Here is a 26,128-nt window from a genome sequence, read left to right on the forward strand (position 1 = left end):
AGAAAAGGAGCACAATCCATTCCTGGCTTGGGAACCATCAGCACAATTAATTCTATTTGGATTGCACCATAAAAGTTGCCAGTAAGGCAGAGACGCTGAGGCCTACAAACATTGCATGAGTTTAATTAAAAGAATGATTTGAAGCAGCTTTGGGTACGGATACTTATTACTTCTCTATTGGTTCCTCTCACTTCCTCTGTAATGAAATGTCAATGAACTCAAACGAAATGAGCTTACATTCCGCGTGGCAGAAAGCTCCCAAAGGTGGCTGTTTCTGGAGACTGTTTTAACGGTGTGCGAAATAAAGGTGGAAGGGGGGAAGTTTCTCCCTTCCTGGCTGTTCATAGGGCGGAGAACACAGGTGTGGCCTGTGCAGCAGTGAGCCTTCCCCATCCATGCAGAGGATGGCTCTGTCCCAGCAACTTCAGGTACTGCTTTGGTGTCCAAAAGAACTCCTGGGAGCCTGTAGCTAAAAGTGGCTGGGCCCTTCACTGGGCTGGGGTGAGAAAGCTCAGCATTTTGCAGGATGGGGCCCTGGCTTTTGATGCATTTCAGTGTGTTGGAAGGAGTACTGTGGGTATTCTCTTGGCCTCCACATTAAGCTCTCAGATTTTCCCAGAGAACTGGGCAGAGCAAAATACAGTCACAGAAAGGGAGCAATTAATTAAGCAGCTCTGTGCCTTCTTGTGGTGTCGACCCCGGCAGTGCCTGTGAACTGCATAAATGCACTCAGGCTTGCTGTCCAGAGCTCTGATCTGGGCAAAGCTGACTGCAAAAGGACTTGTTTCAAAGCCTCCCTTGTATTCTTTGGTAGCACGTACAAGGAGAGTGTTACAGACATTACTGCTCTGCCTGTAATGGCTAGGGAAAAATGCTCAACAGATTAGTGGGCTTTTTTTTCCTCTCCTGTGTGTATGCTTTTGTTGGAGATGAGGAATTAGCACTACTGATTTTTTTTTTTTAAGAGTGCCCACAACCCAAACTGACCTAGGCACTTTTTGAGACTTAGACAGAATTTTCAAGTTATTTTTAAACGCTGGAAGTCTTGTAGAGGTCTGGGAATGTTAAATGATTGATTATTTGCATCATAGAGCATAGGAGTCACAGCCCTGCACTGAGGCTCCATTGTGCTAGGTGCTGAATGCACACAGAGCAAAATTACTGGGTTTGCTCTCAGTACCATGAAATCAGAACAGAGTCAACTCCCATCCCTCTTTTCTGATATATCTGTGCATGTTCAGTGTGATACAGCAGTAACAAATCACAGATATGTTTTTTATAGCAGATGAAGTACAAATGAAGACTTGATTTGTATAGTCAGCATTTGTTTAACATCTTGAATGGCAGGGCACAGTAAACAGTATATAAATGCCTGGATGGAAAATAATTGTTCATGCACAGAGATGATAACAGTGACTATATGTACTTTCAGCTGTGTTTCTCTGTTATGTGCAGGCCTCTGGTCAGTCCTACATTGCTGTTACCAGATGACTTGCATTTACTGCACTCCTTTGATCGCTTTGCCAGCGTGACATCTGGCTAGTTTCCCTTTGCCAGGGTCCCAAGATCCTGGGGAAGTTCTCACAGTTACTCGTATCTGTCTTTTCCCTTTACAGTTAGCCTGAGAAAAGAATGATTCCTCCCCTCTCTGCAGATGGGGGTTAATTTGATGGGGAGGGGGGCTAGGGGTGAGTGTTGTTTTTCCCTTTTTTCAAGGGTCAGTCAAATTCATCCCCACACCAGTTATGTTAAGTTCTACAGGCTATCACAAGGCCCTTACTGTCACCTTGGGGAAGTCCATAGAGTCACAGTGGTAATGGCTTGTTTTGTAAACATAGGTGGTTCTCTGTGTACAAGTGCCTAGAGCTGAGGAAAGACATAAATTGGTTCCTGTGGGAGTGGTTCTGCACTTGCCCTTCCCAAAAGCTGTCTTGGGCACAGAGAGGCTTTATTCTTGCAGTACAAAATTGATCTCTGACTGTGAAGTGTTTGGCCATGGCTGACATCTTGGAGAAAAAAGAGGGTGGGGTTTTTTTTATTTTTGGTTACTTTTAGGTATCTTGCAGGCAGTAAGCCTTGGAAGATGACTAATTAGTCATCATGCTTGGGCTGCTGATCAGTAGGAAGTAAGTGCAGTTCAAAGTGCTCTTAGTTGCCTGCGTTGCTGGAGTCTGTCCTGCCCCAGTAACCTACAGTAACTGAAGTGTCAGTGCCTGTGTGTGGCACTGCTGGGAAATGTTTCTCCCTGAAGCCAGGCTGTTGCTCTGTGGGAAAGGATCTCATGCTGGCCAGCTAGTGGCACACTTTAGTTTTCAGTGTTACTTTGAGGCCTTTATGTCAGCAAGACATTAGAGACCTGCACATCATACTGAGCAGACCTGAATGAGTACTTAGAGCAGTTGTAAGCTTTTCACAATATTTTCATCTTGTGTCTGATCCTGGCTCAGTCACAAACAGAACTTGTAACTAAACTCATTTGTTTAGGAAAAATTCTTTCTTTAACTGAAGGGCCTAAAATTGAAATATTTTAGCAAAACTGTGATACGTGGGAGCAGGTAGAACAAGAACCTAACTCTGTTTCCCACTGCAGGCCAACCTCCACAACCTGGCAAACAAAAACTTTTGACTGGTTCTGCCTTAAACATAAGAGGATTTTGACTGTGTGACTCACTGTTTTGTATTTGTTGTTTGTATTGCTATAGCAGTTGAGGCTCTTAAACTTTGGATCCGAGACCTTGTTGTGCCAGGTGCTGTTAGGAGCATGGGAATAAAACAAACCAAAAAGGCCATGTGAGAGACCGTGAATTTCTGCATAACTCAAGACAACAGGTGGCTACAGATGGGGGATCACAAGGAACTGATGAAATAATAGTGAATGACCTGTGCAGTGAGTAATAGTCTTGGTACATCACTTATCTAAACATTGCTGAGGTTTTGTAGATGCTACAGCAAAGGGCAGTTTGAAGGAGAATGATGGAGTAACAGAAGTTTACAGTAACATTTCAGCAAGTGAGAAATGAAGCAGAGGGAATAGTGGCATGCTAAAAATGATGCTTGAAGGAAGATGTTTGCTGCAAAATCTAGTTAGATGCTTGTTGATGCTGTGGTCATATATGAGAGAGTACAGATACAAGAGCAAAGTGGAGATGGAAAATGTGTTTTTTGGGGGAGGGAAAACAGAGCCATGGGGAAAAGAAACTTACAGGCAGGCTATGTATTCAGAGTCTTGACATGAAACTTCTGATGTGTTTACTACTAGCAACTCAAGGAAAAAGAAAGTGCTGTTTCTTTGGATCATAACCTTTAATCAACATGTGACATGAGGGAACAGATGAGTGAAGCAGAATGTGTGTGTTCCTTTATTTGTAGCACAGATGTCTCCATAAGGGGCAAAGGAAAAATACTGCTTTTTGTAGTGTTGTTTATTTGAACTTCAATTTAACAAAATTAGCCTGTTCAAAAACTTCAGTGAATGTCCTTTTTAAGTTGAAAGCTTGCAGAGCAAGATGCAAGTCAAATGCCAGCCCCAGCAATTAGCATGCATCCTTTCATGAATGTCAAACTGTGCTTAATCTCTACTGATCAGGTTCTTTTTCTCCTACATGCTGTCTGCAGCCAAAAATAACATTAAGTTAAAGATGTACCAAAGTTAGCAGCTGCCCAGTTCATGGTTTTTCTGAAGCAGCTTGCTCCCTTCCCCAGTCACAGTTTTTCTTCCCATGCCGCATGAGAGGAAGCACAAATGTTACGGCATGTATTTGGGAAGCTCTCACTAGCTTGAGGGTGTCCAGGAGCTCAAGTGCTTATAGATCACAGTGTAAAAGGTATTGCTTGGAGTGCAGCTTCCCACATAAAGTCAAAGCTTTTAAAGGTGTGTTTGATAGGAAGGTTTCTCAAGGAGGAAGTGGAAACACAGCATGTCATGACTGCAGAACAAGAGAGGATGTATTTAAATAGAATCCCCAGAAGGTGGTTGGAGAAATGGCTTCATAATAGGAAATACATTGGTTGCTTCAGCATTAAATGCTCTCCCCATGTGTTCTCTGCAGTAGGGACCCCTCTCAGCTGAGCCATTTTTAGCTATGTGGAAGTGCCCAGTTCTTTATCTCCATGGCTCTCTGAGCAATGAACTTCTGTCTTACCGCTAGAGGGGGACTGCACGCCATACACCTCTGGTCCTGCTGGGCTTCATTGGCCACCCCTCAGTGCCCACCAGCTCCAGCAGCACGGCCCACTCTGCTCTGGTGAGCACTGGGGTCTCACAGCAGCTGTAAAGGTTAGGCATTGCAGGCGAAGTCATGTGGATGAGGATAGCATGATTGTTATAGTACCTGCATGCTTCTTTAGTTATCTGGCTGTGCAGAATGTTGGGCTTTATTCCCACACAGTTACAAAAAGTGTCCTGAGCATGACTTGTGTTCAGAGAAAGCTGACTAGTGTGTGTGTGCAACATCTCTTGAGTCACAAGGTGTGAATAACCTCTCTCCACGCCTGGATGAAGGAACATAACAGCAGCTTATTCAGCAGTGCCATTAAACTGGTCAGAGATGAAATGAAAACATGATTGTTTCTAGGTGCTGGGAGAAAAGTGAGGGCTTTAGGTGTAACAGACCCAGTTGTGTGCTGGACCTGACCTGCCTGTTTCCTGCTGCCTTGCAGGGCTTTTACTCACGTGTTCACCTTTGGCCCGACGTTCCGAGCGGAAAACTCGCAGAGTCGCCGGCACCTGGCGGAGTTCTACATGGTGGAGGCTGAGCTGTCCTTCACTGAAAGCCTTCAGGACATCATGCAGGTGGGCACTCCAAATGTCTGGTGCAGGACTGGTACCAGAGTTTCTTCCTCCTGTGCTCCCTGCCTTCAGCTGAAGTCACAGCTCCCCTCACCCTTTGTGAACCAAGTAGAGGTTGCACAGGTATTTCCCAAGGAGGAGGGTTTGCTCAGCAGAGATAAGGACATAGAGAGGATTTGGAAGGGAGGATATAGGTGAACACAGCCCTCATCTGGTAGGAAGCTCCACAGTTGCTGTATTGCCAGGGAACATAAATGTTCTTGACTAGTGCTAATGAGTGGCACTCTCCTTTTCAAAATGTTCAGCACCTTTCCACTGAGTGAGCAGTGTTTAAGCAGTGTGCTTTGCAAAGGCCTCCTTGAAATCTGCATTGAAATCTGAAGAAGAAACAACAGTTTCTGGTATAAAATGTTCACTGTGTCTTTAGCAGAAGACTGGAGGAAATCCTTAGTCAGCTGCCTTTTGATTTTTCAGGATTGACTTCTCAGTTGCAGTTTAACCACATGATGGATGCCTATACACCTCACTAGTCTCAGCATAAGCCAGCTTATACCCAGTAGGACTTGTATGTAAACATACACACACACTCTCATTTATCAGATAAGCTCTGTGGAAAGTGATTGAAAAAATAACCTTATAAAGAAAAATACCTGAGGCACTGGCTGCAGATTTATAAAATAACATCTAAGTGGTGGTTTCTTCAGCATGGGTCATAAAGAGTGCTGAGCCAGCATGGCCTGAGAGCACAGCTGGCATGCTCTGTGTGCTGCTTCTGAATCTGGGATGTCTGCATGGCACTGGGCTCCATTGGGAGTCTGTGCTCCATCATGAATAGCATCCTGCTCTTTCTTTTGTCTCTCCTTTTCTCCACAGCTTTGTGCATTCTTAGAGCACAGCCTGTGTATATGTACACACTGTAATTCCAGAGTCCCCTTGTTTCTCTAGGTAATCAAGAGCCAATGGAAATCTTCACTATTTTATCTAGTGTAATAAGCAGGGTCTTCTCTTAAGTGGTGTTTGAGCCCTTCAACACATAATCAACATACCTAGTGCAGAAAACCCTAATTTCCTGCGTTTTGAAGTACAGACAGACAGTTCAGACAATTCAGAGAATTAGATTTGAGAACTATTCTGGAATTTGTAAGACTTTTATTTGCAGGGAAAGGAGTAACTTTCCCTCAGTTTTGTGTTTGTTGATGCTGATTATCTTGTGAAGTCTCAGCTTGTGCTCTCTTTAAATCTCCCCAAAGTCTTTGACAAGCACCTTTCCCTATAACAGAAAGTCTCCTAGCAGCCATTAGTTTGCATTCCTCATAGTGAGTATGTATTGCAACAGGCTTAATTTTGTGGTGTTCTTACTTGGGGAAGTGGAGTTCCCACTTAGTTTATTTTTAAACTATTGAGCAATCTCTCGTACAACAAAACAAACTAAAAACCCAATCAACAGAAAACCCTGCTAGCTGCTCTAAAGCCTGAGTGTCTCTCCTGGTGTAACTGACCTAAATTCAGTGTTCTCTTACATATCTGCCCATCGGGTATTTTGTCTGTTTGTTGTCATCTGCAAGTTCTTTATTCAGTGAAAAACACCCAGTTGAAAGCCTTCGGGGCTTTTGGCCAGGGTTATTATCTGAACTTTGTCCTCACATAAAGAGCTGGATTGTTAAAAATTTATTTTTAAGATTGCTATTGGACATTTGGACTAAGTATCTGTCACTTGAGCAAGTTACTGTGCTGGGAATGCTCAGCTTCTTCAGGGACATCTTGAAGTATTTGCTCATACACCATTAAAGAGCCTTGCTACAAAGATGTGTGTGTTTACCATTCACTGGCGAGGCTTGAGATCTTTCAGCCAAAGCTCCAAAAGAAACGTAGTTTTCATTATGAAACAAAAGGAAAAACGGAGATTTAATAACCAAGCTACATGTATTTGGGAACAAAGGGCCTGAAGTCTTAGAGCAGCAGCCTTTTTTTCCCCCACTGTAATTGCACAGAGTAGTGCTCAGTTATTCCTAAATTAGTAGCACAGTTCTTGTGAAGTCTCATGTGTCTTAATCATGCAATCTAAATTTCTGTTCTGTGCCAAAATGTGTTTTAGTGCTACAAAGAAGCTTCAACTCTCACTGTACTGGTTTCACAATACTTTCTGTGGAAAGTCCCATGTGCTCAGTGCAGTACTTCACACTGCATGGGTGGGTGATAGTGTTTCGGCTTTAGTGTGCAGGGTACATGTAAGGATATCTAAGGAGGGACCTCTTTTCTCCTCCAAAATGCATGAGAAAGAAAAGGATTTAGAAAAAGGTCAGATAGACAGGAGAAGAGGTACAGTTGTGGAAGTGTCTGGAGCCATCAGCCCCCCAGTACCTGAATTGGTGGTCCAAGGTCTCCAGTTTTATTTGTCCTCTGAGATGCCTGTTATCAGTCGCTCCCTCTCTCTTCAATGCTGTGTCATGTAGTTGTGTTTGTAGGCCATTATCTTGTATTTTTCATTCCACTGTATCAGCAGTGCAGTATATTTAAAGGATCCCACTTCGCTCATGACACTAATGGAGTCTCAGAGAGTCCATATGGTACAGTCATTACTGAATTTCATCAAAAGCACATATAAAGCCATGCTAAAAAAGGCATTATTTAGGCTATAAAGTTAGGAAATATAAGAAGGAAGTTTTCCTGAGGGCATTGTCAGTTTATGCATTGTGTTAGTCTTCCTTAACAAGATTATATCCTAGCACTACTGTCTCTTTAAGGGATGGAGAATATTTCTCTTTAAGATGGGGCATACAATTTAACACTCAGTATTTCAGCTGTGTCCTGAGGGCAGGAGTATTGTCTTCCACTGGTTATGTACTTCATCAAAATTAATTTGCTGTCATTACAGCCTAGTGACATGGAGCATTTTTATCTCCATTTTACAGAGGGGAGTTCAGGCATGAAATGAAATCAGGTACCAATTCTGGGTGTCAGCTTTAGAGAGCTTGGATCTAAAACATGTATGTGATTTGATTTCCAGACTAGTTTTCACTCAGCATTCTGTCTTCAGTACCAAGTCTGAGGCACTTGGGCAGGTGTGACTGCAGTCTTGAGGGAGCAAACACTGGTAATCACATGACAAGGGTTTGTTCTAAGAGTTTAGGGACATTGGGCTATCTGCAGGACTGTAGGTTCCTTGTCTGAAGTGGCATCCAGCTGCCATAGCTCAGGCTTGTTCTCTTCCCTAACTTTTATCAGCATTCAGCTTCAGTGGCCAGTGGAGCAGTGGTCTGGCAGACAAGCCTCTTTCCTTGCACAGCAACAGCATCTCTCCAAAATAGGGCCTGAGCTGTTGGTATTGCTGAGAGAGGAGATTTTATGACAAAGGTCAGATGTGAATCCTCCCCTCTGTGTGTATGTGCACACATAGAGTGGGTGTGAGCATGTGTGGAGGCAACAACAGTGGTCCACTGTTGGTCCACCACCAGCAGTGGTGAGTGTTTCATATGTAAGGAGCCTGTGATCTACACTGCATCCACATGCATGGCCCAGGTAAATACATACATGAAAATCCTACTGGCAGGTCATGTGATTTTTCTTATGTAATCTTTCTTGCGTAATAAAAATGACGATTTGAACCTTTCTTGGAGTGCACAGCACCTTCAATTGCTGCTGCTGACTTTTACTGCTGTTTTCTTAACGATCTGCTCTGTTTCAACTCTGGTTGAAACTCTATTTGGGAAGAGGATAAGTTGCAGTATCAAAAGATCCAGGGTAAAATTGAGCAATACCCTTGAGAGCTGCTCCTAATCAAAATTGAACTGTTAACCATTAAACAACAGAGCAACATTGGGGAAGGCCAGTGTTGATACTGCAGAAGTTTCAAACATGAAAATCAAAAGAGAAAGGCTAAAAGGGTTCAGGGAAGGGAGGAAGCTTTAACTTCTGTCCTCCTTGCTTGCCCCCCTGCCAGCACAGTTTCCACACCACCATTGTGAAGCAACCACATTATTGGGCTTTTGGGACATCCAGAGTCCCACCTTTGAGATGAGCTACTTGCTGTGATTCCAGTACCTTTTTTCCCCTATGTAAGTCTCCTGTCAAACGTGTTTCTTTCAGAATATGTTCAAACTAATCACTTCACCTATATCTCTTGCTCATGTGTTCCCTTAAGCCAGCAAGACAGTGATTACACTTCTCCACTCATTTTTCCTATGCCTACTTTGCAGTCCTTCATTATGCTATCTGCTTAAAGACATAAATTCTCAGTTTGAGAGATTTTTTCCTTTTTTTTTTTTTTTTTTACATCTACTGTTTGTGCCTAGTACTTGTTTGGCATAAATAAGAGCAGTGAGGAGGGCAGTGTATGACCCATGTGTCTGTCTTTTTTGCCAGGATAAAACCTCAGTCTCAAACCTGGAAATATTTCTCAGATTGTTTTTCCCATACCACCCACATCTTTTTTCCACAAGAGGAAGCTGCTTATGTTGAATGCTGTGGGAACCTAATTGTTACTTTATCGCACAGTGAGGAAAAAAAGTGCTAATTAAACAACATGCCTTTCCAAAACCAGATGATACTTTCATTTTCTAGAAAGAGGAAGCTTAATGTAAAATCCCTTCGTCTCTGCCTGGTGAAACCCGATGAATTGCTAAGAAGTTTTCTAATTTCATTTACATAAGCCTTTTTCTAGCTACTTTGAAGAAAGTTCAAAGCTGACTGTTTGGTTATTTGCCACGCAGCAGCAGGAATGCTGGCTTTTCATTTCCTCTGTGTTTGAGTACCAGGAGGCGTAAAACTGTTCGTCTGCATATGATAATGCTGTTCCCTTATTTGCATCTTCCCTTTTTTTTTAAAGGAGAGCCCAGGTTGGTGCAGGAGTCTTGAGTCCGAGTTTGGCTCAGAGCAGTCCAAATGGACTGCTTTACCAGCTCCACTAGGCTGGTGGGATGCAGAGGTTGTTCACCAGCACAGAGCAGTGCTTCAGCAGCTTGGGGCAGCTGTGAAGGATGTTCATCTAAGCATAAGTTTGAACCACATGCTGAAATCTCATTTTGGCTATGTCAGTAGCCCAGTTGCTTTGTTTCTGTGCCTTGTGTTCCTCTTACCCAGTAAGAGCTGGTTCCTTGTAAGGCATAGACCTACTGCTTCTTCTTGAGTTCTTGAGATCTGCTGACTGATCTTTCCACAGGTTCATCTTTCTACGGTCACAGGCTTTGTGGTGTCTAGGGGCTGCTGCTCACCTAGGTACCATCCCATTAATGGAAACTTCAGTTCTCTCAACTCTGCAATTAATGAAGTAGTTGTTACACTCACAAAAAAAAAAAACAACAACCAAACAACAAAACAAAAAAACAACATCAACAAAAAATCCCCAAAAATCCACAACCAACCAGGAATGTGCCAGTACTTTGAGATGTGCTTTGTTAGGAAAAATCCTGTCCCATCCCAAGCTGAGATGACATGCAGCCCCAGCTGCATTGCTCTGTTTTGACAAAGAAAATGACAATAGGAGGGTGATTTTGAATAAGAGGTGGGATGGATGATCAGTTGATACCACAGGTGTCAACTACATGCTTTGTGCTGGTGTAAGACTAAAGGGAGCCATGGGAACTCAGTCTGCACAACAGCAAGTGTCTTGGATGGTCTGCTTTGCTTAACCAAAAGAGAAAGTGACTCTTAAAACAGGTTGATGAAAATGCAGCAGCATCCCATGTGAGGGCTTTTAATGGCATTTTAATTTCTTAATGAGTGAAGCCCATTTTACTGGATAAGTATATTCAAATTGGATGATAATGTCATTTAGTTAATCCACATTCGTTTAGGGAAATGGAGCCACATCTTTTTACTTTCTCAAACATCCCTGCATTGATGTGTCCTTTGCTTTAGCTCTCTACTCATCTCATGTTCACTTTTCTCTTACTGCAGAGAGTCTCTCTAGCTGACATCTGTTTGATAAACTTGCTCTACACACTGCATGTTTATTCTCTTTCCTTCAGTTTTGCCTTTTCTAACAACAAATCATAAGTCTGGAATTGTTCATTGCAGGGCACATGCCTCTCTAAGAATCTGGGACCAGACTCACAAATGGTTGTAACATATTTGTGGCTAGCCAGGGTTGCTGCTTGAATATTTTAGCTGTGATTTTTTTCACTGGAGATACCTGACTGAAGATACTGACTCCATCAGCCAACATTGAAGCCCTAAACCCATAGCAAAAATGAAAGTTCCAGTCCTTTTCAGTTACTAAGCAAACCTGCTAATGACGAGTATTAGTGAGGTGGTTCCCTCTTATGGAGTCTGGCCATGCAGAAGGATAGAAACTCCTTCTGTACCATTGGGCTGATGTGTACTTTGTTTCATTCATAGTCTGGGACACCTAAGCAATGTTCATTTTTCATGCATTCCTTTTTTCTCTATTAGGTTATGGAAGATCTTTTCAAGACAGTGACAAGCACTGTGCTCTCCAAATGTCCTCGTGATGTTGAGCTTTTTCATAAATACATAGCTCCTGCACAGAAGGTAATGCATGTGACAGGAAAGAACTGCAATCCTGTCACGTGTTTTGGGGGTTCTTTGCTATAGGAAGGATTAATTTTTTTAAATTTTCTTTTCTTTACTGTGTTGTCCTGTGTTAAGAAACTGTGAAAAGCAAAATATCAGCTTGAGCTTGAGTGATTGTTCAAGTCACAGAGAGAGAAAACACAATTTTGTGTGGCTGGTAGCAGTGGTCATAGAACTGTAGTTGTCACTTCATCTGGTAGCCTCTGAGTCATCAGCTTCAATAATTGGGTACCCTTTTAGCAGTGAATGGCCAGGAGTGGATTTTGACCTGTATCTAGATCAAAATGCAGTCCTACAAATTACAGTATAGAGGAAGGTCACTTTCCTGAGTTTGCCCCTGAACTGTAAAGGGTAGCTTTACATGTTTATGTTTTCTTGTTTTGACCAAGGGCAGGTTGGAACAAATACTGAAGCACAAATTTATGATGTAAGTACTATTTCAAAATGATCTTGCAGAGGGCTTTTGGGGAAAGAGTTTCCTATGTTCTTTTTCTTTCACAACTTAATGTCTTCTGGGTTAGCATAAAGTCTTCAAAGGGGAATGAGTTGCAGTTCCCTTTTACTGTTTGTCAGCTATGCCCTTTCAGCTCTGCATGAGACTGACACCTGAATCTGGTGGCCTTTGGCTTTTGCTCCCCTGGACAAGATCCTTAAAAGTATTCTCCTTCCAGCATGTACGTGCACAGTGGTTGCTCATGGTCTTGCTTGGTTTTGGCTTTGATGCTCTGCTTTCATTCACACTTTCACTCCAGTGGCTCTCTTTTTATGAAAGTATTTTATGATATTTAACAATCCCAATTGGTTTTCTATTCCCAATTGATTGTGTAGCTTCTAATCCCAGATCTCTTTGTGCTAAAGAGCTGAAGGCTTTGGGTTTCCCTCGCTGCCCTCTGAGAGTGCCACCTCCTCCCTACTCCTGCTTGTCTCTTCAAATGGTGGAGCTCTCCATTTATCCCACAGAACACTGTAGGGTTTCTCATCCCAGCACTGGTTATCTTGTTAGGCAGCTACAGCCACACCTGGGCAACAGGATCATGACGGATCCCTGCTGTGCCTCTGCCTGCAGGAGCACCATGGGAGTCCTCAGTGAAGTTAGAATCTCCCCATTTCAGTCCTCTCTTAGGAACTGGTACTCCTGAAAGGACAAAGTTGTGCTCAGCTTCTCCCATGCTCCAAGGAAAAGGAGAGAGACAGACCATCTCTTTCCCCCTCTCTGTCTCTCTCTCCATCACCTGCTGGCAGATCTGGGCCATTCCTGGCTTACACACATTGGTTACATGTGTTGAACCTGTGCCAGTGATACACCTCATTTGGTTTGTGGCCTCACATAACCCAAACATGTGGAGCAATATATTCCTTCTTGAGGTATTTCCTCCAGAAGCCTTCCTTGTTTTAGTGAAACTTTGTAAAGGGGTATGAAGAGCTTGTGTTCTTTATGGAATTCAGTTTTTAATTGGATTAGCTAGTGACACAAAGATGAAATTATTATGATAATGTTATTCTTTTCTTCTCTCTGTCCACAATATTTTGCTTGGTACGTGAAAAATTTGGCTGCCACGTTATCTTCCATTGAATCTTGATTTCCAGTTACCAAACCTGGAGCATTGTTCACTGCACTTTTTCTGTTTGCTTTACCATTATGCTGTTCTTTTGTGCTGGTGGAAATTGGTGGAGAATCTGCTCTCAAATGTGCCAGAGAAGTACAGAAACATTGCTGCACGTAAATCTCATGGTTTTTTAAGTAAAGTGGAAACATTTGAGCTACAAGCCCTTTGCACTCTGAGCTGTTATTTTTGCCTAACACACCCTGGACTAGAGCTGTGTTATTGTAGCTATGCTGATGAGGACATATTGTTTTCTTTAAAAAAATCCACCCATTTCTATGAAGCAATTCCCTGCAGAGCTCACTTATGACTAAAATGCAATATTGCAATAATGCAGAAGTGTTGAGAGCTTAGCACTTCCTGCACTGCATGTAGCTGAAGCACAGGAAAACATAGGATTCTTGCCATATTAAATGCTTTTTGGTTTCTGTCCAAAGAAGCATTGCTTGGAAGTCTGACATTACACACAAGTTGGCATGGTGGTGGGGAAATGCCTCCTTAATTTTCCAGCATGGCACTTAGCCAGAAAACTTTGTTGTTCCTTTCATAGTTATCTTAAAGACTTTTTTCTTCCTCTTGCAGCATTTCCTACAGTGAAGCAGTGGAAATTTTGAAGCAAGCTTCTCAGACTTTCACTTTCAAGCCAGAGGTAGGTCATTGCCAGCTGGTTTGTCTCTATGCAGAGCCTAAACTTTGTAGAATCTCCTTTCTCTCTCGGTCTCTCTCTCTCTCTGATACCACAAGAATCGTTTACTTTGCACAGATTATCTGCCTCCCAGGGTGTTTTGTTTGTTGGGTTGTAAATCCAGTGTAACTTTTGCCCTTTGGGGTTGCAATGGGAGCAATACAAAGGAGTGAGATATGTAGCAGGAGAACATGTAACACTTGCAGGGAAGGAAGTGATGAGATTGCAGTTGCAGGACCAAGGCTTTAGCAAAGGTACTTCTCTTTCCTGTATGTGAGCAGTGCTGAGTGTTGCAGATTTAGTAGCAATCATCTAAGAAGAGTTGCTGTAATAGTTCTCAAGAAAAGGAAGGATAATAGGATAGCACTGAAAGTTGACAAGGATTAATAAACCAATACCATGTGAAAATGCCATGTAATCTAGATGTAGGTAAAGGGAATCCCTTGTCTTACCAAAGCATCAGTGTTGACTGGGAAAAAGAGTACATGCTAGTCTTTCTAAAGCTATGAGATTATTGTTTTCTAAAAATCATATTTTGCCCAATTTCAAACACACACCCACTCCAGTATGGTATAGTATTTGTGGTGGTGCTCATCGTATGTCTATATTGGTTAATCATTATCTCATTATGATACTTCGAGGAAAATAACCCTCTGTCTGAAGCCACCCTCATAGCCAGTTGGGTAACTGTCTCATCTCTGTGCACAAGTGGGTGTAGAACCTCAAATCTTTTCTCTGTACTACCTGGATCTGAGACAGCAAACTTGGGATATTTTAGTACGAAGAGAGTCTGGGGGAAGTCTGTTCCCCCCTTCCATTCCCCTGATATTCTTTGCATGTCCTATAAATGGACTGGAGGTCTCAAGACAAAAGCCACAAGATTTTTAACATCCCTGGAAAAAAGGAAAAGTGAAGGGCATTGCAAATGTCCAAGGTTTCTGGTAACAAAAAATTAGTTAATAGGGTGCTAGGTTTTCTTAAGTGAGAATTAATGTAGCATGTAACAGGACACAGCAGGGAAGAGAGTAATTAGCCTAGGAAAGCTGCTTTCTGTACACCTGAGGTAATACTAAAATAAGGCTGGTTTGCTGGGTCAAGTAAGCTGGCTTTGGAGAGGTGCCTGTTTTCCTTTAGATATGCAGTGTGTGGTTTGGGGTTGGGGTTTGGTTTTGGGTTTGGGATTTTTTTTGCTTGTTTTGGGTTTTCTGATTTGATACCAGATGCTTGGGCTTGATGCAGGAACTATCTGGCCCTGTTCTGTTAAGTTAAATCATATTATTTTACATGCTTTGCTCTGCCTGAACACTTGTGAAGCTGTCTACTTCCCAGTGACCTGTATGAGAAGTGGCTTTGCTTGGTTTCATGTTATTCAAAGCAGCACATCTTTCTATGTGCAGGGATTTTGCTGGGTCTCTTGCCATGGGCAAGAGGTACCAAAACAGATTCCCAGGCCCCTTTTGCTGTCCTTACAGTGGGGCTGTGACCTCCAAACAGAACATGAGAAGTACCTGGTGAAGCACTGTGGGGAGGTTCCTGTGTTTGTGGTTAACTACCCGTACGAGCTCAAACCTTTCTACATGCGGGACAATGAAGACGGACCTCAACACACAGTGAGTCCATGGGTCACACCTCACCACTTATTTTTCCAGGACCATGTCTTGGCCTGCTGATAGACATCATCTGCTGGGCCTGTCCCCAAGAAATTCAAGATAAGATGTGACCATCAGGTGATCCTGTCCATTTTTTTTTCCTGTTGTAGGAAAAAATACCCAAAGTGGGAAAAACATGAGGAGGAAAAATTCAGGGATTGGGGGAAGTGCTAACTTTTTGCTCAATTGCCTTAAGACAAGTTTGTCATAGTTTATTTCTTTTCCTGATAAACTTCTGTACTATTAAGTGAAAGGCCTAGAATTGGATGGCTCCAAGTAGTCTGTGATTCTCTTGTCATCCATCCATGTAATGTTCAAATAGCAGATGGGCAGAAGAAATAAGCTCTTTATCAAGTCTCATACTTTGAAATTGTGATTGCTCAACTGAATTAAGACAACCTGAAGTACTGCTTCTACTAAAAAGAGCAACAACACCACCATGCACCACTGTGTCTTCAGTGGCTTTAATTCCAGCAACATTTCAGCTGTGGGATAAGAAAAATAACCCTAGAAGACAAACTAGGGAAGACAGAGCCCAAAGCTAACAGCCGAAGTGATAACACTTGGATGCAGCACATGATCCATGCCATTGCTACCATATCCATTAGAACTGGTTATAGGAATGGGGATAGATAGGGCTGAACACAAGCAACAGCATCAGAGTAGGGAATCGGGTCTTCATAAAGCTTGCCCACATGTCTTTGCTGTTCTCTGAGCTGCTGTTGGCTTCTTTATAACCTCACACAGGTTGTCACCAGAGGAACTTGGTGAGATTCAGTTCAAACCACTTGCTGTAGATGTCCTCCTTCTGAGACATCACTGCTGTCATTTAGGTTTACTGTAAATTTCTGATGTTTATCCTTGAAAAATTTCCTCCCAGCCTTCTGACAACAAAACACTTTTCAAGTATGTGCAAATCCTTACCTAAGTGCCCTGAACTCTGGAAGAATTACAGTAGGGTTTTACAAAAACACATCAATGTTAACTTCTTCTGCTAATCACTGTGTGGCTATGTGGCATGACTTCAATTAGTTTTCTTTCTTTGAAGGTTGCAGCTGTTGATCTCCTTGTACCAGGAGTAGGGGAGTTGTGTGGAGGCAGCTTGAGAGAGGAGCGACTGCCCTTCCTCGAATCACGCTTACAGAGGTATGGAAAATCCACAGATGCCAGGAGACTAGCCTGAGCAGGAGAGTGTTTCAGCAGCTCTCTGGTTGGTAAGACAGAGGAGCGGAAGGCAGCTAATAGTATTTAAAACAAGCCTATTTTTGTCTTTGTGATATCTGTTTATCTGAGTAGGTGACTGCAAACTGGTGAAGAAGTTCTTGTGTTTCTGTCATAGGTGTGCAAAGGGCCTCTGTTTTAGCTCATCAAAGAAGAAAAGTTTTCTTTGTGCTAAGAGACCAGGGCAGTAGAGTGCCTCAGCTCTGCTGCAACTGTCTGGTGCAGGGTCTGCTGTGGGACACTTCATCCTTTTCTTCAGTTTTTGTGGCTGAAAGTGGATTATGAAGGTGGAAGTTGTCACATATACAGAACTTAGATATCTGTCATCATGTTGTGTAACTGAGGAATTGCATTTTTGGTCAGAAGCTTTGCCAGTTGTGATGCAGCTGGCTTCAGTGACTGGCCTGATTTCAGAGAATATGGCTCTTTGCTGATAGTTTCATGGGAAGCTTCACTGGAACTGCTCAAGACCTGTACTGTGTCACAGGGGCTCCTCTTTCCCTGCTGCCTTAGTCTGCCTTGGTAACTTTAGGCTAACTTCAATGTCAGAATATCAAAGCTGCTTTTTAGTTAATAATTGACATTATACATTGGGTAATTCTCAGTTGTTCTCTGGATCCTATTTGATTGTTCAAAAGTTTTGTAGAATCAGAGAATGGTTTGGGTTGGAAGGTACCTTAAAGACCATCTAGTTCCAGCCCTGCTGCCATGAGCAAGGACACCTTCCATGAGATCAAGTTGTGCAAAGTCCCATCCAGCACTTGAACACTTTTGTTTGGGCCAGTCATACACTGGTGCAAAGCCATGTTGGAGGAAGATTAATCCCAGAGTAACACCATTTGCACATTGGGAATTAATTTGTTGCTTAAATCAGCCACATGCTCTCACAGATAGATCTAGTCAGTGGGGAAGAGCAAAATCTACTTCAGCATAATGAATCCAAAAGGCACCAGGCAATTAAAATCACCAGAACATTAATTCTCAGTTGTTAGTGTAGGATGATTATATTCCCTGTGCTTCCTGCTACTCTCCCTGTAAGCTCTCTGAAGCAGGCATGCTTCAACTCATGTAAAGTACAATGTTGCCTGCTGCACTTTTTCAGTCAAAACTTTTTGCCAGTATCTGAGTCCGCAGTCCTCAGGAGGAGAAGGGTCCATGTGGAGTTCGAAGCCAGACTTTCTTGTTTGTCAGGAAAGTCATAGAAAGGATTTCAAGGTACAAATGGGGTGTGTCTTTTGTAAATCACACCTCCTTTCACATGTTTTTTTTTCCAATTTTCAGTCCTCAGGATTTGGTTTTGTTAAGTCTAAATACTGTAGACCTTTAAATTCTATTTCCTGCAGAACCAGCATAACCTTAGAGAGAAGAAACAGGATTCTTGTCTTCTTATGCATGCTTCATACAATAGTTCACCAGATTTTCCCTTTTTTAGTAGCATGCTCTTCTAAGCAAGTGCTGCTTGTGCAGAATAACTCTGTTCCTTTACTTACAAGGGATTTTCTTTTTGTTTCACAGATTAGGACTCACAGATGCCTATCAATGGTAAGATGCCACCTTGTTATGCAAGCTCTTTTTATTCTTTTGAGGCTTATTTAAGCAACTAGAGTTTTGTTTGTTTGTTTGTTTTAGTTTGTTTTGGTTTGGTTCTGAGGAAACAATTTTTTGGCCCTGTTGCCCTGTCATCACAGTCTAAATGAAATAGCCAATTCATTTAAACAAAGGTTAATCTAATGCTACTTAGTTTGTGCCTCCAATTTGTCCATTCACAGCACAGGTTATTCCTCTCAGAATTGTATGGGGTGGATTAATTTACAACCCATAATGATTTTTGATGTTAAATCATTAGGCTGTGTTGGAAGCTGGGTAAATTCTGACCACTATGCAGAAGATAAACAGGTTACAGAACCACAGCAATTTGTGACCTTTAAGAGGTCTATGAATAACTCCCTTTGCAATTGACAGGGCAGTTGGGTCGAAAAATCTTCTTTAACAAAGCAGTTAAAGCAATTAAAACTGTCCTCCTAAGGAGACAGATCAACCTTTGAATTAACAGTTTAACCCATTAAAACGACAGAAGGTTCTTAGTGTTTCTTGGTATGTACTTCATCACAGCTACTGTGAGAGTGGTAGTGCAGAGAATTTTAAATTTAGAAGAGTATTTTCAAGTATTCTGCAGTATTTGGATTGATCATTAGGAAGGCTGCCTTGAAGAAAACCAAAGTATGGGTTCTTCACTCTCATCTTCCCACAACATGAAATCACTGAGGAACAGCCCAGTGTATGGCAGACCTTCACATCATCCATGTGCAAACAGGGTGAATTTAATTTCTTCCTTTGTTGTTGTATTTGTGGCCCAGAATACACCATATCCCTTTATCAGAGTGAGGGATTATCCTGAACAGGGTGATAAGTTGTGTGGTTAGATGCTGAGATAAAGCCCAAGGAAGTCTGGTGTTCAATTGCAGAGCCTTCCAACGCTACTAAGATAGTGCAGCCCTGCCTCATGCTTCATGCAAAAAAAAAAAAAAAAAAGAGGACATTGCCTTTCACTCATTTGCATTTTCATGTGATATGTAACAATCACATTCTGGAAACTCTTCCTGCTGTAATCGTGTTTTGGAGACTCTTTTCTCCTTTATTCCCTCCACCCCATCACAGACAATGTAACTTCCTGAAGAAGATTAAAGCTGTTGTTACCCCCTGCCATAGCAGGGTCTGGTGTCCTAGGAAGGTGCAGGATAGCAGTTATTCTGGATGCTTCTGGACTGCAGTCCAAAATCTGCCAGAATACAGGTAGGTGCCTTGCCAGCATCCATCTTTCCAGTGGAGGTGGCAGGAGAGACTAAAATTAATCTCCTCCAATTTAGTGATTGAATTGAGTCTCCAAAACTGGCTCACAAACTCCTGGAAGAATAGTTGAGTCATTCCTTTTTAAATATAATATTTGCTGACTTTTGAATATGATCTCCTTTCAAGTTCCTTAACCATTGCCATATATGATTCTGATTCACTGTTTTCTACCCCCCACTAAGCAAGAGGATATTGTGGGTCTGACTGTTTCTAGAACAGTTTCAGGATTGCCTTGTTTGTGGGTGAATCGTAAGGCAGAGGCAACTGATGATCTAATATACTGCTCTGCTTCTTGCCATTCCTACCTTTTAGGAAGTTTTTCAAAAGACAGATAAAGTGACATGGTCAAACTCTATAAGTCTTCTTCGGTACACTACATCTTTCCTGTTAGGCAAGTTTCTTTCCATACATAATATAAGTTGAAAAGTAGTATTTCACTTGATTTTGTAGTTATTTTATCTTATTTTCACACTTTTTCCTTTGAATTGTAGATGGAAAATAGCCCAGAGCTGTAGATTATTATTTTGGCTAAACTGAGAGGTCTGTGGAAATGAAGTGGGAAAGTTGAGTGATGAGGGTACCCTGGGAGTTCATTGATTTCTCTGTGACCAGGGAGTATTAAGTATATTGCCTTGTAAACAGGGGACTTGATCCTGTTTGCAGCCTCCAAGTGCCATCTTAAAAGTAACAAAGGTACTTTGTAATGAACAATATGTTCCCTTCACCATGAGCGTGAGCAGTGTTTCAGACAGTCTTCCTACATGTAAGGCACTGCTTCCTTACTCTCATTATCTTCATGTGCTTCAGTGGAGACAGTTGTCTCATACTGAGCCCTTTACAGTCCAGGTACCCTTCTGTAACTTACGCTAATCTTTGAAACTTGAATGTCAGAGTGTTCTGTTGGGTTCTTGTGTAGCAGGGTAAAAAGTAGGAGTTGGGCTTAGGGAAAAGTAGCACTGGTGAGCCACTTGGAGCCCATGGCCAGTGACTACACTCACCTCATCGTTTAACCTTCTTCAGAGCCCAGTGAAAACATGTAGCTCATCACTGTCCTTGGCAGCCACCTGGTCCTATTACTCCTCTTTTGGGAAGAAATTGGAGTGCTGTGCTGGGGCAGACAGGCAGGCAGAAAGCCAGGGGGGTTTTCTTGCACACACACCCAGTAGAATACTACTTTCATAGACTATAGTATCTTTGTTCTTTCAGCCTTATTTTATTCAAACTGGCCACAGAACCTTCAGCATAGCAAGGGGATTGCATAAAAGGTTGAGATTATATTTGTTTTGAAGAGACTGAAAAGGACACATTCTGTTTATGAATGGTCAATAGGAGAGCACTGCTCTTCATAGTGCCTTACTGTGCAACACAGGGAGCTCACAATGATGATAAGAGAATATAAATCTTTAAAAGGATGAATGGAAATGTTCTAACATGGCACATAATGAGTTCCTGGAATTCATTGCTGGCGGATGTTGTTACAGCACACACTTTAGCAGGACTCAAACCTCTGAAGACCTACCAGTGCTCAGGTCTAGAGCAGGAACACCTGGGCTAGCTGGGGTTGCAGAAACTTACTTCTCCTGTGGAATAATGCTACACAGTCCAACAGTTGCCAATAGAGTGCTCAGCTTACCTCTTAAGTATGAGCTACTGGCAAAAACAGCTAGACTAGTTCATGACTCTTTTTGAGGTGAGAATCATCCAATGTCTGTACACTACTGAATGTAGGAAAACCTCAGGGAGCATTTTCCAGCCTAAAGGGATTTTTCTCTTCATCTGTAGGCAGTTACTTTTTCTTTCATCTGTGAAGAATGGAAAATTTCTCAATTCTTCTGCTTCCTCTATGCACAGTCATCAGAAGGGATTCACAGTCTTGATCCTCAGCACATTTAATTCAATGGACTTTTTACATTAACTTTGATGGGTTTTGTTTCGCTCCTTTTGCCAAAATGGCTTCTCAAAGTGCTTTGAGATCTACAGATCAAAGTCTTGGATAAGCAAGGGTAGAATTTATTATTATTGTTCATCTGGAAGTAGCTGAGTTATTTCATCTTCTTACAATGACTTTATAAACTCTGTTGCCAGCAAAAAGGGAGAGAAGATGCTGGGCTTAGTCTCAACTGCCTTTGCAAAGGCTGATGCACTTTCAGACATCATCAGAAAAGTTTGTGCTGTTACTTGTATTCTTGGCTACAGCTAAAGTCGTTACCAGCTGCTTTGGCAGTTCTGCTCAGAACACCTGAGTTGGGTCAGACTGATCTGCCATGGGCAGCACCCCTATCCTTCACATTTATGAGATCTTTCCTGTTTCATGAGTCACCACCCTCAGCATCAGGTCTGCCCATCACTTCCTTGCAAACGCTTGTAAAGCTGCACATCAGAGCTCCCCAGGAGCATTCGGGGTATTTGCAGAGACTCAAGGTCTTCTTAATGCAGTCTGTGTAAAGTGGATAGAGATGAAGACCACCATGCTGTTGCACAGCATACGTGGTTTTATCCTGAGCATAATCCTCATCACAACATGTGGGGTGCCTACACCAAGCCTTAGCAAGCCAAGCTAACACTCAGCAGCACAGAGAGAAAAGCACATGGGTCCCAGTCATCAGAAAACATGTCCCACTCTTGGGCCTGCTGTTCAACTTGCAAACTGCACTTTGAGTGTCAGTGCTACAAGGGAGGAGTAAGCTCTGCTTCTCCTTTTGCTGTTTGTGCAGTGGAGGGGAGAGGAAAGGAAAAACACTGGGGGGGGGGAACTGAATATTGGATTGAGTGTAATAAATGGTTTCCCAAATTTTAACTACTGCTAATGAGCTGTAAGGGAAAAAAATGTTTCATGGCATGAAAGGCATACTGTCAAACTGAGTGACAGGGCAATCTTGCAGCTATAGAATTTGTGGGAGAGTTCTCTTATTTTGCAAGTAAGGGTGATCATGGGCATTACTTTATCTTCATTCTGTTAAAATACAGTCTTCAAGCCAAGGAAGATCGGATGTCCAAACAACTACACTCAAATATACATAACATATATTTTACATGTTTATACATACATAAGTACATATACGCACAAATATCATATTTCCTTGCAGTTCATTAACAGTATGTAAAACTTGGGAAGCAATTTATTGCAATCAATCCAATCTTAATTTCTTTCACAGTGTTCTGCCCCCCTCTACTCCACTGCATAAGTACTAAAACATATGCATTTATATTTAAGTGCACTTGATTTTTTTTTAAGTGGGATGATGAAATATTCATACACCAAGATTAGAAGCAAGTAATACATCTGGAATCACTCAATCCCCTACTAGTGCATTTGTATAAAGAAGAATAACTTGGTGCCCTCAGCAACCTCAGAAGTGGCCCCACAAATCAATAGAAGCACTGAGATGTTTTTCACTTCTATTAAAATAAAACTGTTGGTGACAATTTATAGTTGCAAATACAGTATCACATCAGCCACAGTCCAGCTGGGAAATGAGTAACTATAGAAGAGCCATCATAATCTTCTTGACACCCATATACTCATAGTATCTGCTTCCACACATTTTCTGAGTTTTCTGTGCACAACAGGTGCTGTTCTGCAAAATAAAATATCTTGTTCCAGATCTCATTTTTAGAGAAGATATGTTCAAGGTGTTTTTTTCTGGCTTACTATAGAAATAAATGAATCAGTCCGTAAGAGTGATTAGGGAAAAAGTAGCAAAAAGCCATTGTAATTACCTTAAAAGAAAAAAAAAATGAAGGAATGTTGAGTAGACAGACAGCAAGACCTATTTAAGCTTCTAAAGAAATTACTGGAAATTAAATTACTTAGGCTATTGAAAAGCAAACAGAAATTGAAAGAATTTGCAGGACAAATTTCCACACCAACATGGCAAAGGCTAGACAAGCCCAAGCAGAGAGCATCACCTCCAGCAGTGGAAGTGCTTTGTGACTCTGTAGGAACCTGGGTTTTTGCCTCTGCTAGGAATATTTTAGGTACTAAAAATACAAAGGTGTTTCCAATATGAGCAGAGGTATGGTACTCAAGCTGTTCTTCATTACCCAAATATGTTTTTGCTCCTAAAAAACATGCTGTAGTGTATTGGCAAAGCATAGCTATGCTGGTTTGAATGGGTTTAAACTTGGGGTTTCTGCTAATACAATTCTGACATACCCCTGACCAACTCAGAAATCACAGTGGTTAGGGTCAAAGGGAAGTAATTAAGATGGAAAGCAAAACCCTACATGAAAAGCTCACTTTAATAATGTCAGCATTACTGTGCTGCAAATGTAACTGTCTGTTTAAATTACAGGTATCTAGACCTCCGAAAATTTGGATCAGTTCCTCATGGAGGCTTCGGAATGGGGTTTGAACGCTACCTGCAGTACATCTTGGGAGTTGACAATATCAAAGATGTTATTCCTTTCCCCAGGTTTTCTCACTCCTGTCTCCTGTAGCTCAGCAGTTGACTCATGTGGAGAAAACCACTGGTGTAACTGTGTGTATGTAACATACCACGATATGACCGAGTGTGTTTCAGTGCGAAATCAAGGTAATTTTTATATCAATGAAACTCTTGGTCAATTTAATACTGGGTTATTGAAAATAATATATGTTCTGGTGAGATTATGGAAGGATACTGGCAGTTAATTTGATAGCAGCTCATGTCTTCAGTGCACTTTTGGAGAATTAATAAATCCCACTTAACTAAAGGGTTATGATTCTCATGAGACTAGTACATGCCATGGAAGTACTGAACAAGCACTGAAGGTAGCAGGGGGTTTTATGTGAAATATTAAGAAGGAAGTGTGACCTAAAATATTGTCATGGCTGTGATACACTTGCTACTGCTACAGTCAGAAAATGGCTACTGTAAAGCATGATTCTGTCCACTCCGAGTTAAAAGCAAATATTGTTTACCTTGGAAAAATCAGCCAAACGTAGCAAGGAACAATGTGATACTGGAATTGCTGGAGTGAGTTTGTTGAATGATGTTTGATTTTGTGAATCATCAATAAAGATGTACACTGGGTTGTTTTATAACTCTGTATGGTTTCTTCTTCTGTTATAAAACTGTAGCTCTCAGCATGAGAGAGTTTCCTTCAGTGTCTGGTAGAGGTTTCATTTTCTGTATAACCAAATTAGTTGCACAACTTTTGCAGAAGGGATCTGTTTTCTGTCTCCAAGAAAGCACATATTCATATCAGACAGAAATGTTCAGTTTGATGAGAGTTCATTCATCCATCCATCTCTTCAGAGCCAACTTGCAGTTCATGGTGGGGTTTTGTTGCTTTGCCTTTCTGCTGTTGTTATTGAGAAAATCTCTCACGTGCTCGTTGGACCAAGCAGTTTGGTCTGTATTGTGAAACAACCAACAAATGCTCCCAAGCATTGCTGTGTATTAAGTAATTGCTTATCACTATAGGATCTGAACTCCTTGGCAGTCTCTAATGAGTTTATGCTCTCCGCTTCTCTGCCAGGTAAAGAAATACTCATTTCTGTTTCGAAGACAGTATTATGGGAAGAGCGAGTGATTTGCCTGAGGCAATTGGAAACCAGTGATTTATTTGGGACTTGAACTGAGGGTTTCCAGCATCCTTCTTCCCTTCCAAATGATCACAGCAAAAAAAATCCAGCAAATTGTCATTTGCATAGTGCTTGCTGCTCTGGAGCCCACTATGGCTGGAGCATAAACCATGTATGTAAAGAGGAAAAGCAAGGTAGTGGCCTTACTGCTGATGAACCCCGTGTATATGGGCACACGCTATGAGAAGTAGCTGCAGGACAGCCCTGAAAAGGTCTTTTCCAATTAGATGCAAGAGACTGAAAAATTGTAATCAACTAGCACTGTACTGGTAATATTGCAGTCACAGTTCTCTCTGGTAAGGCTGTGTTATACTGCAGCTGCAGCATCTAAAAATACCTGTTTATGTCATGTGGCACCTGCCATGTCTCGGTGTGCTCCATGGCCGGGGTTTTTACCTGTTGTGATCATGCAAGCAACATCACCATGAGGTCATTACTTTGGGGGGGCTTCTTCTGTGCATTGAGACATCTCCTGCATATCAAGATTTTTTCATGTCTCCTTCATCCACTTGATTAGGCAGGTGTTAATTGTGCGTTTGCTGGTTTGCATTTCCCAGTACAGCCCTGAGTTGTCAAGTCTGGTTCCACAAAACAGTTTGAGCACCTGCCTTCCTTTTGAAACCACTGAGAAGTTCCCATATCAGACACTGAAGTATCTTCCTGCATTTGGACCATCTCTCCTTTAGTATGTTAAGTGTTACTGCTGGCCTTTATGTTTTGGAATTACTTCTCTGCAGAAAGATGTGGAAAGAGTACAGCTGCCAAGCAGCCCCATCATAGCATGTTCCCTAAATTACTTGGAATGAGCAGGTGTCCTTCTTAAGGTCCTTAGTCACTGATTCTGTCACAGTTGCTGTAAATGAAAGTGCCTGAACTGGAAGCCCATCTTCTGAGAATAGAGTGGGGTGATGGCAAAACATCTTCTGTCCACTCTGCTGTCAATCCCCAACAGCAGCTCTGGGCTGCCTCTGTTGGTTTTGGCATCAACAGGAGGTTGTTGATCCTGTTCTGAGATACCAGATCTGATGGGCAAGGCAGGGCTAAACAGTGACAGGTGAAAAACAAGATGTAAAAAGGAAGACAATGGAAGGTGTCAGAAAGTTCTAGGTTAATGTGACGTGAGTCACAATTTACAGGGAAGGACACAACTGCTTCAGACAGGTTTGCAGGGTGGCTGTCAGGGTGACAGGGCAAGAACAAACAACTGGTCTAATCCATATTTCATTCTTT

General features: G+C 42.0%; 1 protein-coding gene across 2 annotated transcripts in view; it reads left to right on the forward strand.

The window, feature by feature from the left end:
- The window catches only part of NARS2 (asparaginyl-tRNA synthetase 2, mitochondrial), a 48,344-nt gene extending 23,989 nt beyond the window's left edge, over window positions 1-24,355 (forward strand). Inside the window, exons 7-14 of one of the 2 annotated variants that reach the window (XM_039718287.1) lie at window positions 4,660-4,792; window positions 11,180-11,278; window positions 11,710-11,747; window positions 13,507-13,573; window positions 15,007-15,219; window positions 16,307-16,404; window positions 17,995-18,021; window positions 23,625-24,355. In XM_039718287.1, the coding sequence (XP_039574221.1) occupies window positions 4,660-4,792; window positions 11,180-11,278; window positions 11,710-11,747; window positions 13,507-13,573; window positions 15,007-15,219; window positions 16,307-16,404; window positions 17,995-18,021; window positions 23,625-23,769 (820 nt within the window). In that variant the 3' untranslated portion in view covers window positions 23,770-24,355. The remainder of the gene's footprint in view (window positions 1-4,659; window positions 4,793-11,179; window positions 11,279-11,709; window positions 11,748-13,506; window positions 13,574-15,006; window positions 15,220-16,306; window positions 16,405-17,994; window positions 18,022-23,624) is intronic. The other variant, XM_039718288.1, reaches the window with a different exon arrangement.
- The last annotated feature ends 1,773 nt before the right edge of the window (window positions 24,356-26,128 follow it).

This window comes from Passer montanus, unplaced genomic scaffold, assembly GCF_014805655.1.
Source record: "Passer montanus isolate IOZ18808 unplaced genomic scaffold, ASM1480565v1 scaffold4, whole genome shotgun sequence".
NCBI classification, from domain to species: Eukaryota; Metazoa; Chordata; class Aves; order Passeriformes; family Passeridae; genus Passer; species Passer montanus.